The 16637-nt window shown below is 36.3% G+C and overlaps 1 protein-coding gene across 4 annotated transcripts in view; it reads right to left on the reverse strand.

The window, feature by feature from the left end:
* The window catches only part of smurf1 (SMAD specific E3 ubiquitin protein ligase 1), a 52949-nt gene extending 43413 nt beyond the window's left edge, over positions 1-9536 (reverse strand). For 2 of the 4 annotated variants that reach the window (XM_061974008.2, XM_061974006.2), the window contains exon 1: positions 9254-9536. In XM_061974008.2, the coding sequence (XP_061829992.1) occupies positions 9254-9308 (55 nt within the window). In that variant the 5' untranslated portion in view covers positions 9309-9536. The remainder of the gene's footprint in view (positions 1-9253) is intronic. The other 2 variants (XM_061974007.2, XM_061974005.2) reach the window with 1 other exon arrangement.
* Positions 9537-16637: the final 7101 nt, after the last annotated feature.

The following is a 16637-nucleotide window of genomic DNA, read 5'->3' on the forward strand; positions in this document are numbered from 1 at the left end:
TTTAGAAGGTATGTGGCATTGCTCTTTTATTAACTAACTGTAGCCACAAGAAAAGAACCAACACTCTTCTACTTAAATACGTCCATTATAATGTAAGGGTGGTCGGGTCTTTGTGTGGGTCTCTGCCACAGGCACATGAGCCTTGCTAATGTAGGCCAAACATCCCCTCTGCCTGACAGACTCAACAAAAACACATTGGCCGGCCAGACAGCATTATACTCCTATTGGCTCATCGCACATTCCTCAACCAATTAGAATTCCTCTCATACCTGTAGGGGTGGAGCAAAGTCAGGGGCAATAACCTTTGTTTGCTTTCAAACAGAGCTAATGAATGGCTGGGTTTTACACTCACGCACGCACGCGTGCACACTCACACACAAGCACACATGCTTTCTCTGTTTTCTATCATTAAGGCTCATTTGGCTGATCGCAGTGCAAAACACCATAACAAATTACACGCATCATTTAGCCAAATTGTTGTATTAAATTTAATGTCACCAACAGAATCTGTGCATTTTCTCCTTAGTAATCTTTCAGATAGAAATGACTGTCATTTTCTCCTCTTCATTATTGTTAAAACTCCTTAGTTCATTAAAATGTCATCAACCCAGATCCAATTTAGGGTTTGAAATGTTGTGTATTCAGATGTAGTGGGGTTATACTACACCAATAATAACACACTATGGTGAAAAGTAACCCACAAGAGTAAAAGGGGGGGGGAAAAACGGATTCCGTGACTTTGCCAGACACATGATGCAATTGCTTGAATTGGACCGGAGTCTTCTGTTAGATTCAAAACAAGCACTTCATCAAAAAGCAGTTGTTTACAAAGATAGTTTATGTTTTGAATACCATATTGAACAATATGTTTATTGTGGTTGTGGGTTTGCAGTGATGTGTAGCTACTAAGAGAGGTACAAGATTAAAATAAACATGCAATACGTCAGTTTTCTTTGCTGTTTTTCCTTTTATGGTCACAGGTGAGCTGGAGCCTATCCCAGCTGACAGAGTGAGAGGCGGGTGACACCCTGGACAAAGAGGAACCTTTTTATTTTGGCTTTTCATCCACATGGCAACAGGGTTCTGGGTGACTTGCCATGATATCTTTAGAGAAATGGGTCCCAGATTGGGAAACTCTGACAACGCTGCCTTGTCGTTGACAAGCAAACCGCTACTTTTTTGGGACCGATGACGTCGCCGCACTGTCACGTGACAAGAAGAACGCGAGAGAACCACACTTGCAACAACCGGAAACAAGAACAACAACAATTGTGAACAACGGAGCTATGTTTCTTCTGCAGTTTGATGTGGGAATCTTTGGGCCCCCCACAATTCGATTACGATTCAAGGGCTACGATGCCCTTATAAATCTATTATTTATGCATCTTTAATATTGTATAATAATATTATCTCTTATAAATGTATTATCAATGATGTCCATAAAAGGCTCCTCCTTTGGGTGCTACCACATACACCAGAGGTCTCCAAACTTTTTGACTCGGAGGCCGCATTGGGTTAAAAAAAATTGGCCGGGGGCCAGGCTGTGTATATATACATATATACATTGTCTTTATAATCCGTTTTGTCATTTAACATCAATTAACATTGATGTTCATCAACAATTAACATTGTCACGTTATCGATGGGAAAATTAATTTTTAGACAATATGATTTGCCTGAGCGGCTAGGAGACACCAAGAGTAACAAGCGGTAGAAAATGGATTAGAAAAAAAATTAAAATAAATAAATAAAATAAAATAAATTTTTTTACTTGGGCCTTCCTGTGGGCCGGATTTTGGATGCTGGGGGGCCGGATCCGGCCCGCGGGCCGTAGTTTGGGGACCCCTGATATACACAGTATTGCATTATTTTGGGCTTTTTGATGCAAGTGCCAAGAGCATTTTTACTTACTTACTTACTCTCTCACTCACTCACTCACCCACACAATATATATATACACACACACGTGTATATACAAGCACATATACATATATACACATACATTTTATATATATATATATATATATATATATATATATATATATATATATATATATATATATATATATATATATATACATACACACATATATATTTATTTATTTATATAACAAAACACTGTTTCATGTACCTCAAGTAAAAAATTAATGTGCACATGAAAATACCGGTAACAAAATCATTATAAACAAAATAATATGGCAGAATCTAAATAATAACATAATTAAGTAAAAAAGTAAATGTGGAAATTGTGCAAGATAGCACCTTATGGACATAAACAAATAAAACAAATTTAAGAATTTTGCAAGATGGCACCTGATGGCCATAAGACAAAACTGCACTTTTCGTCCATATAAATAAACATAGTGTTCAAATATTAGATCTAGGCTTATACCAAAATCATAATTAAGACTATATTTATCAATATTGAAATCACGATTATTAATCAGGATTATTCATTAATGTTAGGTAAAACAGTGTTGGGTTGGGGTGTAAGCATAATGTCTACTAATAAGGCTATAAACGTTATCCATTTATTTAAAGGCAATTATTTGTCTTTTGTTTTTAATAGTATCAATGTTTCATCTTTTTCTCATTACATAATGCCTTTATCTCTATTTTTACATTTTAATAGATACAAGTATTTTTTTAAGTTATGTACATGTACATGTACATGTACATGTACATGCTGTATTGGGACAGATCCATTAAGACTTTAAGCAGAAATATGTAATGTGGGAATTAACTATACACAATAAAACATTAACAAAATGCTATGTCACATGAATGTTTTTTAAAGTAATAACTTTGCGAAATGAAAAAATCTACAACATGTAAAAACATGGTGTTTACTTTTTGATATCAATATAAAACACAGCAGTTTTGCTAATGACGATAAAGTCTAATACACAAGCTTTTTCTTCTTCAACAACTGTGTGTTTTAGTGCAACAGTTTAGCCAACAAAATAAACACGAGTGTTACCTCTCACATCTAATTGACAATCTTCACAAACTGTGTTCAATTCAAAGAAATGACAAAACATTCTATCTAGTATTTATGTTATTGGAACACTGATACAGTTAGCAGTTAAATAAAGTATGAGTGAACATCCCAGTAAACAAACTAAAGATTAATCAACAAGTTGTGGCAACGTTCCCGACACATCGCTTGCTGCATGTTTCCTCACGTTTTGACTCTCAGTCAGAGCAGGACACTGTAAATAAAAGCAACATCTCCTTCACAGTATACTTTTACCGTGGAATAAATGTGTCTGTCTCCAATATTGTCCACACCTGTAGTCATCTAATAGCAGCAGTGCGCTCTTGAACGCATGCCGAGACGCCACGGAAATGAAGCGAGGGGAAAAAAAGTTAAACGAAGCGCTCGGCTCCGTTTAGTCCAAGAGGAACTCCACGGAGCAAAGTCTGTAGTTGCTTTCCGCCATGTTTCAAGCCAAACAACTTTAGTGCGCATGCGCCGGCGCTGCTGTGACAGTGTTTCCAGGAAGTAAGCGGTGCTGCCAAAAATACATTAATAAATGACGTATTATACTGTTTTATATCTATATATATATATATATATATATATATATATATATATATATATATATATATATATATATATATATATATATATATATATATATATATATATATATTAGGGCTACAACAAAATCGATTATAAAAATAGTTGGCGATTAATTTAGTCATCGATTCGTTGGATCTATGCTATGCGCATGCGCAGAGGCTGTATTTTTTTTTTAACCTTTATTTATAAACTGAAACATTTACAAACAGCTGAGAAACAATAATCAAAATAATAGGGGTGTAGCGGTACGTGTATTTGTATCGAACCGTTTCGGTACAGGGGTTTCGTTTCAGTGCGGAAGTGTACCGAACGAGTTTCCACACGGACAATTAAGTAGCGTACTGCACGTTGTGTAAACAATACTCAAAATGCCGGACATTTGAGACATTTATGAAACTCCGCCCTGACAGCTCCGCAAAAGAGGACGTGCCCGGTGAAAAGAGGACATATGGTCAGTCTATCCTAGCCCGTTAGCTGCTAGCATACCAGCAAAAGAGGACTTGCAGCGATCGGTTTCACCGGACATGAAACCGAGCTAGGTCCTGACCATACGTCCTCTTTTCACCGGACATGTCCTCTTTTGCAGGGCTGTCGGGCGGTGTTTCTTAAATGCCTCAAATGTCCCGCATTTTGAGTTAGGGTTGCATGTATTTTCAATGTACATTCAGGGTTAAGAAGGTTAAAAACACAACAAATTGTGCGTGCAGCAGAATTCGTGAGGGAGGGGGAGAGACAGAGAGAGCAAGAGAGTTGTGATAAACGCGCATGCGTCGTCAGGCTCTGCTTTTTATCGATACATTTATCAGATTTAATTTTTTATTATCTATAGCAGGGGTGTCAAAAGTGTGCATTTTTGTAACATTTTCCTTGTTTTATTTGGCAAGTTGAAAGAACACGGCGCCAGTATACTGTTTTATTTTCAATAAAATACTGAAAAGGATAGAAATGTAGTTTGTCTCTTTTATCCGATTATTAATCGATTAATCAAAGTAATAATCGACAGATTAATCGATTATCAAATTAATCGTTAGTTGCAGCCCTAATATATATATATACATACACACACACGCATACATATATATATATATATATATACATATATATATATATATATATATATACATACATATATACATATATATATATATATATATATATATATACATACATATATACATATACATATATATATATACATACATACATATATACATATACATATATATATATATATACATACATATATACATATACATATATATATATATATATATATATATATATATATATATATATATATATATATATATATATATATATATATATATATATATATATATATATATATATATATTAGGGATGTCCCGATCCGGTATTTGGATCGGATCGGCCGCCGATATTTGCACAAAAATGCGTATCGGCAAGGCATGGGAAAATGCCGATCCAGATCCAGTTAAAAAAAAAAACTCTGCTCCGTGTTTTCCAACGCACCTATTTAAATAGTACATTCCACTTTTCTGCTGCTCCCTAAGTTCCGTTCCGCATTTTCCAGCACACCTTCAACACATCCACAGGTCTGTTACACGACAGGCTCTTCTCACTCTTTTCTGTGTCTGTGCTTCTCACAGACAGCAAGCGCACCTTCTTACACACGTCACATACTGTCACGTCATACGTCACATACTGTCATGTCATATGTCACATACGTATACGTCCTCCCCGAGCAGAGAGGTAGCAGCATGGCTAACGTTAGCTTTGATGCTAGCGCAGCCGTGTGACCAACGTTCTCTCTAAGGTGCGCGCTTGAGCAATTGCGCACTGTTTAAACGTCCTCTGCGCATAGCAATTATATGCCACGGACAAAATCAAATAAAAAAATAAGCGCATAACAATTTTCGACACACGGACACGACAGAGAAAACAGTTTTCGTCATCATTGTTCAAATATTATAACGTCTGTCGAGACGCTTATCTTCATTCGGTGCCACACACCCACACCATCAAAATGCCGAGGCAAAAATGTCCAGATCAACACCGTATGAAAAAATTAGTGATTTTTTTAGTTGTGATATCCTTCTCTGCATGAAAGTTTAAAAGTAGCATATATTAATGCAGTATGAAGAAGAATGTTTTAATGTAGACATGCAAGACTTGAAAGAAAATGTTGAAAATCAAGACTACATTTCCTGCAAATGGATGCATTTCTACCCTATATTTTAACTTTAGATTTATTCTCATATCAAACTCTTTTGGCTGTCTTTTTGACACTTACATCCGGCGCCCCCCTCCACACCCTGGATGATAAATAATGTAAATAATTCAATGTGATTATCTTGTGTGATGACTGTATTATGATGATAGTATATATCTGATAGTATATATCTGTATCATGAATCAATTTAAGTGGACCCCGACTTAAACAAGTTGAAAAACTTATTCGGGTGTTACCATTTAGTGGTCAATTGTACGGAATATGTACTTCACTGTGCAATCTACTAATAAAAGTCTCAATCAATCAATCAAAACACATAGAATCATCATACTGCTGTGATTATATGCATCAAGTGTTCATTCAAGGCTAAGACAAAATATCGAGATATATATCGTGTATCGCAATATGGCCTTAAAATATCGCAATATTAAAAAAAGGCCATATCGCCAGCCCTTGTTTCAATGATGCCATTTCTGTTTGTCATGTATAATTTTGTCTATTTTGTGTTTATCCTTGAATAAACAGGTCAGTTTCTTGTTACCAACCATTGTGTATTATTCAAACTCACCTAATTCAGCTGGCTAGTTGTTATCAAGAGTACTAAAACCCTTTTCAACATGATTCTGACAACTAAGTAGGCTAAATAACTTTAAACTTTAATACATGCTCGGATAGGCCATTATCGGTCAGTATCGGTCAGTATCAGTATCGGTATCGGATCGGAAGTGCAAAAACAATATCGGTATCGGATCGGAAGTGCAAAAACCTGGATCGGGACATCCCTAATATATATATATATATATATATATATATGATCGATCAACTTCAAGTCTGGTAACCGAGCAAAACAGGAAGTGATCCCTGGGAGGGACACACAAAACAGCCAATCACCTAACAGTATCAACTATCAAGTTTGGATGCGCAATCTTGCTGTCTCGCTGTTGATTCTTTGAATGGAGTGAGAAAAAAAACTAAAAATGAGTGCTGCAGAGAGCTAATAAATTGTCGATAAAACAGGAAAACTCACCTCAACAGTATGGCTGGTTTTTCGATTTTTTTTTTTTTAAATGGACCGTAGTCCTTTGGAACTAAAATGCAACACTGTATAAATAATATAGACAACAAAATATAACAAACGTGCTACTTTAAAATAATAATTTTACCAATAATACATTTAAAAAAATGACCGCGTAACATAACTCATTTCAATACTTAAATAAGAATAACAGACCAAATTAAATGACCATGTAACTTCCTGGCAGTAAACCTACAAAAATTGTTCTTCTCAGGTTTCTCTATGTTTACTATTTTACACTTTCCACTATTTTGTTACACTGTATTAAGCATTACTTACATATTCCCTATTTATGTACCTTAATTAAAAGAGGTTATTATTAAGTGTTTGTGATTTTAGAATTTAGCTTCTGTTGATATTTTGAGGGTTTTCCATGGTTGTGTTGACATTTTCTTTCCTTTCTGCCTTGATAACTGAGGGGATTATAATCAGAGGAAGGTTACATTTGAAATAAAAATTTTTAACATTTAATATTTTGTCTCCTGGTCCATAATTTCCATAGGTCATAAATATAACAACAACTATTTGACCAATATAAAAAACGTATGTCATACAGTTTTCAGCCATATCGCCAAGCCTTAGCCACATTGACAACATGCATTATTATTTTTGCAAAGGCAATTTGACACAGCTGAAACATTGGATCCTATGAGATCCCTATATATACTTAAAGGTTTTTTGATTCATTTAAATGGACCGTAGTCCTTTGGAACTCAAGTGCAGGACTGTATAATTCTCTATCCATCCATTTTCTACCGCTTGTCCCGTTCGGGGTGGCGGGGGGTGCTGGACCCTATCTCAGCTGCATTCGGGCGGGCGGTAGGTGGGGTACACTTTGATATAAACAACAAAATATAACAAACTTGCTACTTTAAAATAGTAATTTGGACCAATGATATTTCAATAAAAATGACTGAAAAACATAATTCATTTCAATACTTAAATAAGAATAACAGACCAAATTAAATGACCACAGTAAACCTGACATGGCAGTAAACCTGGAAAAAATGTTATTCCCAGGTTTCTCTATGTTTACATTTTTACACTTTCCACTGTTTTGTTACACTGTGTAAAGCAATTCTTACATATTCCTTATATATGTACCTTAATTAAATTAGGTTATTATTAAGTGTTTGTGATTTTAGAATTTTGCTTCAGTTGATATTTTGAGTGTTTTCCATGGTTGTGTTGACATTTCCTTTCTTTTCTGCCTTGATAGCTGAGGGGATTATAATCACAGGAAAGTTACATTTAAAATAAAAAATGTTAACAATTAATATTTTGTCTCCTGGTCCATATTTTCTATAGTTTATAAATATATCAACAACTATCGATATTGACCAATATAAAACACGTATATCATACAGTTTTAAGCCTGAGCCACATTGACAACCTGCATTATTATTTTTGCAAAGGCACTTTGACAAAGCTCAAGCCTTGGATCCTATGAGATTGCCATATATACCTAAATAAGTGTCCAGTGTGTGTGCATAGACTCATTAAACCTGCAAGTAGGCAAATACTACAGTGTAATTGCTCAGTTTAGCATCAGATGACCAAGACGTCTGGCCCTGGGCACAGAGAGACATTTCCATTTGAATAGACGCCCCTGGGAGTCCAGTGGGGTCACACTGGCTACAGTGAGAACCTATTGTTCCAGCTGTGTATCAAGAGAGAGACTCCTTTATGTCCTACACAAGAGCTTGAATCCCAAAACAACCTTTAAATGCTCAGATCGAGCACCCAAAACACTAAAAAAAAATACACGGATAAGGATAACGTTAGCCCTAAATGCTACAGTTGACTTAGCAGGGGGATGCCAATCAGTTATCAAAGTGGGAATAGCTAACGTGTCAAAAGCAACCGAAAGACAGACTTTGACCTCTTCAGAAATGAACAATCAATGTTATTATTTACCTTTTGTTAACTAAATGTTGTGTTTTAGTGGTGGTGGTTGGTGAGACCCCCTGATGGGCGTAGCTAGCCAGCATTAGCGGTCAACGTTAACTCGAGAGAGCTAACGCCGACTGGCTAGTGTTAATAATTCATAGTGTGTTAATGCTTTTCAAGCGTCTATGTTTCCAATGACCCCCCCAGTGGCTAAGGACGGGCTATTGTTTCGGTTGTAAGCTCCACATGACGGCGAATTGTGTCCGCATTAGTGTACTGTTTTCTTCGCTGCCCTTTCGGCAATTTGGCTAGCACCCCGGCTAACAAGCTAGCACTTGTGTTGCTGTGTCTACCGCACAAAAACCGGATGTTTGGGCAAATCGCAGCCCTTCAAAGGCACTTTGCGATGTCCTGTTAGGCTCGCTTGACGTAAACGATTATACATAATTAAATCATGCAGCGTGTAGTTTATGTCTGTCTTCTTTTTTACCTGTCAGTCGGATTTTGATGCTGGACCCGTTCCTTCGAGTCCCAGGATTCGACATCACTCCGTGAAAAAACGATCCCACAAACTTCCTCTTCGGGTCCCCCGAAAGAGACCTTTTTCGTAACTCCGTTGGATGGCGAATGCCTTCAGAATGCAAACACGCGGTTAGTTTTCCGGTTCTTCATGGATGCGACGGTATTATTTCATCGCAAAGTCCTGCGCTTCCTCGAGATCCAACAACACCGGAGAACATTTTCGGGCAGGCTCAAGCACGTAATGACGTCATAATCTTAACTGTACAGTCGTACGTGCTCGCGTCTGGCGAACGTGGGCGTGCCCGTGGAATTCTCAGCCTGCAGTCAGGAGAAAAAAGTAAGACGATTCCGTTCAGTTCAGTTCAGTTCAGTTTGAGTTTATTTCGAACATGCGTAAGATACAATGTAATGCATCACACAATTCCACTTGCTTCATTACAGCACGTCCGAAAAGGAGTAGGAAGAAGCAGAATTTATTTAATCCTACCCCTTTTCATACCATAGCAATTGTATCCAATTTCCTTGTTCTCTGTAACAGAACAGTGAACAATAAATAATAAATAATATACCATAGTAAGCATACAAATATTAAATACATAAACAATCTTTGTCTCAATAAAAAAAGGGTTCAAGATGTTCATAATTCTTGTTCTGTGTACTTTGAGAACACTTGTAGTTTGAACAGTCTCTTAAACTGAATCATATTGGTGCTTTGTTTGATTTATTTGGTTAATCCGTTCCATAATTTAATTCCACATACTGATATGCTAAAGGTTTTAAGTGTTGTACGAGCATACAAATGTTTTAAATTAGATTTTCTTCTAAGGTTATATTCCTCCTCTTTTGTTGAGAAGAATTGTTGTACATTCTTGGGTATCGGGTTATAGTTTGCTTTATACATCATTTTAGCCGTTTGCAAATGCACCAAATCGTTGAAATTCAATAATTGTGATTTAATAATAAAGGAGTTTGTATGTTCTCTATATCCAACATCATGTATTATTCTAATTTATCTTTTTTGTTACACAGTTAGTGAATGAAGCGCACATTTGCAGTTGTTTCCCCATATTTCTACACAGTAACTCAGATACAGTATGTTAACACTAGTGAGCAATGTGAGCAATTCCCCTCAATGTTTATTCATAGCACAAATATTGAGTCTGTCTTTATATTTATGTTATTGGCATTAATTTATCAAATGCTCAAACCGACTATATTTTTTTTTAAATGAAAACAGACAACACCTGAACCTCATACCTCATAAGGGACTTCAAAGCCTAGTGGGAATCATTGTTTGCAACAGTACAAATAAGCAACTTACTTTTCTGTTATTGTCAACAAAAATGATCACATTAAATAAATGATCAAACTGTTAAAATACAAAAATGTAACTGGTTAACGCCAATCTCTTAATTATATAAAATAAAATAAAATAAAAAGTGTATTTGCTATTTCATAGCGTTATTATTATTACATTTTATAAATATCCCTACTGCTTAATTCACACAGCCATAATGTTTATGGCTATTGAGCAAATAAGTGGTTCTGCCTTTGAGATACACGAAATGAAGGAGGAAAACAATAGACATTTTATTAAATTACAATATTGTGCAACATTTTATTTATTTCAGGAGTTCGGTTCATGTTAAAGACCATGTATTTCAAATCTTAAAATTAATTTATTTCTGACTAGATAGAGTATGATATTGAACTTCTCCACACATTTATTAGATACTTTTTTTTTTTTTATTATATTGGATCCAAGCAATAACTATAAAAACAAATAATAATTGAGAAAGAAAATCTGGACTATTTAAATTGAAATTTCAAAAACAAATGCATTTTTCCACAATATTCTGATTTATTGGGATTGCAATTAATATGTTTTGCGTGTTCTGTAGTGAAATATGTGACAATCGGCTTCAATATAATGTTTTTATATATGATGGAGAGTATATTATACGGATAGGCTTCCAACTCAATGCTATTGCTTAACATCTGTTAAAAGTAAGTGATTGCAATTATCTTTAAAAATTAGGATACCCTTAATTCGTTAACAGTACAGTTGTCCCTCGCCACATCACGCTTCAAATATTGCAGCTTCACTACATCGCAATTTTTTTTTTAAAGCATACTCTACATATTTTTGGCTTAAATTAAGTAATTAGAAGTAATTATATGTATAATAGCGCATCCATCCATCCATTTATTTTCTACCGCTTGTCCCTTTTTGTGGGGGGTGCTGGAGCCTATCTCAGCTGCATTTGGGCGGACGGCGGGGTACTCCCTGGACAAGTCGCCACCTCATCGCAGGGCCAACACAGATAGACAGACAACATTCACACTCACATTCACACACTAGGGACAATTTAGTGTTGCCAATCATCATTTGTCTTATTTTCTATTATTATGATGTGTTGATCCATCATGAGATTTACCCAACAGGCTTTCATTTTCCAGGTTAAGAGAAATCTTATCTTATCTTCACCGCGACAATCGAGTTTACTCATTTTTGGCAGAACAACGTTTTTATGTGCCTTATCAATAACACATATCAATGTCTTTGACGCAAGCTGCACTAAGTCAAAAGACGAGATGTGAGGCGAAACAAGACTCAATGGGACGCATCACTTAAAGTGGAACTGCACTTTCTTTGGGAATTATGCTTATCCTTCACAATCATTATGAGGGACAAGAACACATGTCTTTTTGTTTTGTTTTTTAAATAAAAAAACGCTTGGATGATGCGGCGAATGGGAGTCACCGTTGTAGCCTTCAAAGCACTCTATAACAACTTCTAAATCCACCATCAACGTTTTCGATACACACTGCAAGTATATACCTGTATATATTGTAGTAACAGACATGTTCATAACAATATGTAATATGTACAATATTTACCATATTTTGGTCATTTTAATTATTGCAGGAACTAATTCCTCGGCGCATTGAGTTTTGTTTTCATAGCAATGCACTTCCTACTTCCGGAAACAAAGGCGTGTGTGTCTTCTAATCATGGCAAATTCGGGAACAAACAACAAAGGCGACTGTTTTTGTACAAATGAGGATTCACAACCTTATCTTTTATTATCTGAATATATGGAGGATGAAGGAAAAGTGAGACGTTGGAGCAGACGGAAGTCGAGAGAGTGAGGTGAAATTGGCTCAAAAGCTGCAAAATGTGAAATTTGAAGCCATGTTTTTTCGACATAAATGGAGTGCTTACCCAAATAAACCAGAAAAACGTCCCCGGCCAGCTGGACCAAACACAACTGTCCATCGAGTGAGTCACACTTTATATTGATCATGATACACGCAGCACGTCATGCGTGTTATTACAACTACAGTACATGCGCTGTCTGGCTAGCTTTGTACAAACAAAACATGAAATGTGGGCTAATACTTAACATATACCGTAATATGATTGTTCATGTTTTCAGTCAGTACAGATTGGTGTTCTATTGCAGTGTTGTGCATTACAAACTCAATAATGTTGAATGAACAATGTTGAATGACGACGCAAGAAACGCAAGGCTAACAACACGGAATGCTAACAACACAGCTAATGATTGTATCTGCGACTGTCAAGTTGACCATTTTTTTGGAGAACATCTTAGGCCTGTGGTTTCAGCACATGGAAGCCCAGTTCTGACTTAGAGTAATTACCCAGGATGTGACGAAGTATTTCCACGTTGTGGCCGGACAAGGCAATGGCAATGACGTTTGGAAGATTCTTTGCTAAGATTTTAAAAAGCCTTGAAAGGTGAAATAATGGAAAATTATGAAATATATAAGCTTTGGCTTCAACTTATTCCCTTTTCGGTCTTTCTTTTTCTTTTTGTATGTGTATGTGTATGATTGTTATTATGTATAATCTATGCTGTTAAATTGATCACACAAAATGGTTGATTATATCAGTGTTTTTCAACCTTTTTTGAGCCAAGGCACATTTTTTTAATTGAAAAAAATCCGTAGGCACACCACCAGCAGAAATCATTAAAAAACAAAACTTAGTTGACAGTAAAAAGTCGTTGTCGCAATTGTTGGATATGACTTTGAACCATAGCCAACCATGCATCAATATAGCTCTTGTCTCAAAGTAGGTGTACTATCATGACCTGTCACATCACGCGTGACTTATTTTGCGTTTTTTGCTGTTTTCCTGTGTAGTGTTATAGTTCTTGTCTTGCGCTCCTATTTTGGTGGCTTTTTCTCTTTTTTTGGTATTTTCCTGTAGCAATTTCATGTCTTCCTTTGAGAGATATGTCCCGCATCTACTTTGTTTTAGCAATCAATAATATTTCAGTTGTTTTTATCCTTCTTAATGGGGACATTGTTGATTGTCATGTCATGTTCGGATGTACATTGTGGATGCCGTCTTTGCTTCACAGTAAGTCTTTGCTGTCGTCCAGCATTCTGTTTTTGTTTACTTTGTAGCCAGTTCAGTTTTAGTTTCGTTCTGCATAGCCTTCCCTAAGCTTCAATGCCTTTTCCAAGGGGCACTCACCTTTTGTTTATTTTTGGTTTAAGCATTAGACACCTTTTTACCTGCACTGTGACTCCCACTGTTTCCGACATCTACAAAGCAATTAGCTACCGTCTGCTACCTACTGATATGGAAGAGTATTACACGGTTACTCTGCTGAGCTCTAGACAGCACCGACACACAACAACAACACATAATTTGCAGACTATAATTACTGGTTTGCAAAAAATATTTTTAACCCAAATAGGTGAAATTAGATAATCTCCCACGGCACACCAGATTGTATCTCACGGCACACTAGTGTGCCGCGGCACAGTGGTTGAAAAACACTGGATTGTATGACCGAAATAAACTAATTTCATTCATTCATTTACTCACACAATTGACGTCATCCATGCTTGTGAATGCGTATAGTCAATGCCTGTGTAGAAGTTCAATAAACACATGACACTCATGATCTGTAATCATATGATGTGCATCTAATGTTTGTCAGGAAGGAAAGCGCATGGATCGGGTTGTTGGGATTTGGCTCTAAGGCTGCCTTTGGGTTGGTTTGACTGCAGCAGTATTAGCTGGCGGAACAATGGAGCCTCTGATTCGACTGTTTTCAGGCCACAGGATTCAGTAAATCCACATAAGCAGAGGGCCGGACACAAGTAATGCTCACATTCAAATAACAAACACGCAGCTGCGTTCTCAACCTTTGCATTCAGTCTCATAAAGTAGAATCCTGGCTAATTTTATTCCCTTATCTTTCTCAGACAATTTCCATGGACTCTTCACTGCTTTTGCTCTGCACCTGTGGTCCTTCCATTTTTCCATGTCAACACTCCACAGGTGGCTGCGGTGATGCCCGAGATAGTCTGCACGCATCATGTACAGCTGTTTGTATGCAATTATGAGGATGTGTTTGTGTGTATGTATGAATGTGGGTGTTATTCAAAGCCCCCCGCTGAGACCAACTGAGTGGGCTCACAACTACTTAAATAATTCCAATCATAGAGACAAGTGTAATTGTTCCTCAGGGGATGCGCACTCCTAAACCATTAGGGAACATTTCTAAATGTTGGGCCTTAAGAAATAAAAATAGCAAGCGCAAAAGTAATGAGGGATAACAGAAATGAGGAAGGAATGGATAAAAATGAATACAATTATGAATGGGCATGTTTCTTTAGCAAATAATGCTTTAGTAGAGCAGTGTTTTTCAACCTTTTTTGAGCCAAGGCACATTTTTTTCATTGAAAAAAATCCGGAGGCACACCACCAGCAGAAATCATTAAAAAACAAAACTCAGTTGAAAGTAAAAAGTCGTTGTCGCAATTGTTGGATATGACTTTGAACCATATAGCCAACCATGCATCAATATAGCTCTTGTCTCAAAGTAGGTGTACTGTCACGACCGGTCACATCACACCGTGACTTATTTTGAGTTTTTTTGCTGTTTTCCTGTGTAGTGTCATAGTTCTTGTCTTGCGCTCCTATTTTGGTGGCTTTTTCTCTTTTCTTGGTATTTTCCTGTAGCAGTTTCATGTCTTCCTTTGAGAGATATGTCCCGCATCTACTTTGTTTTAGCAATCAATAATATTTCAGTTGTTTTTATCCTTCTTTATGGGGACATTGTTGATTGTCATGTCATGTTCGGATGTACATTGTGGATGCCGTCTTTGCTCCACAGTAAGTCTTTGCTGTCGTCCAGCATTCTGTTTTTGTTTACTTTGTAGCCAGTTCAGTTTTAGTTTCGTTCTGCATAGCCTTCCCTAAGCTTCAATGCCTTTTCTTAGGGGCACTCCTCTTTTGTTTATTTTTGGTTTACGCATTAGACACCTTTTTACCTGCACTGTGACTCCCACTGTTTCCAACATCTACAAAGTAATTAGCTACCGTCTGCCACCTACTGATATGGAAGAGTATTACACGGTTACTCTGCTGAGCTCTAGACAGCACCGACACTCAACAACAACACATAATTTGCAGACTATAATTACTGGTTTGCAAAAAATATTTTTAACCCAAATAGGTGAAATTAGATCATCTCCAACGGCACACCAGACTGTATCTTACGCGGCACAGTGGTTGAAAAACACTGTAGTAGAGGACTTAAAAAATACTTTATGCATGTTAGGTTGTGTGAGCGAATGTTTTGTACTGAGTAACTTTTTTGGGGTAGATTTCATGTGTGGTAAGTAAAAACACAAATAAAAATCTTAACTCTTGATTCAATCTTGATCTAAAAGATGACGGGACATTATTACATTCATTTGTCATTATTTGTAAAAATAAAAAAATAAAAAAATAAAAAATAAATATATATACGTATATATATAAAAAGTAATTGTTTTAGAGGTGCAACAATATGAATTGTGACCAAACTATCACCGTTATCGTTATGATCCCAATATTGTGGAATCTGCTCCAAAAGTACCTATGCACACACTGAAATATTTGTACAACTTAAATTAAAGCTATTAAAGTACACAAAGGAATAAACAACACACACACATGATCTACTTTCCGTGGCAGAAGAAACATTATATATTGTCTTATGATGATTTTGTTTTTTTTTCATGGTTTTATTCTTGTCAATTTTAAGCATCTGTAAATAAATCACTTTGGATTGTCTTGCGTATGAATTGCACTCTATAAATAAACTTACGTTGCCTGTCCTTACTTAAAGACATATTACCGGTAGGCCTACTTGTATTTGAATGTTTTCATTTGGCTTAATTTGTTAATGTTTTAGAGCGTTTCTTACTGATAAATACAAAGCAGGTGATTTGTATAATGAATATTAATGTGTCTTGTATTCACGTTTGCATTTAAGCTAGCTGGCGATCAGCGTGCTAGCTGCTTCGCCAGGAAATTAGCG

This window comes from Nerophis lumbriciformis, linkage group LG22, assembly GCF_033978685.3.
Source record: "Nerophis lumbriciformis linkage group LG22, RoL_Nlum_v2.1, whole genome shotgun sequence".
NCBI lineage: Eukaryota > Metazoa > Chordata > Actinopteri > Syngnathiformes > Syngnathidae > Nerophis > Nerophis lumbriciformis.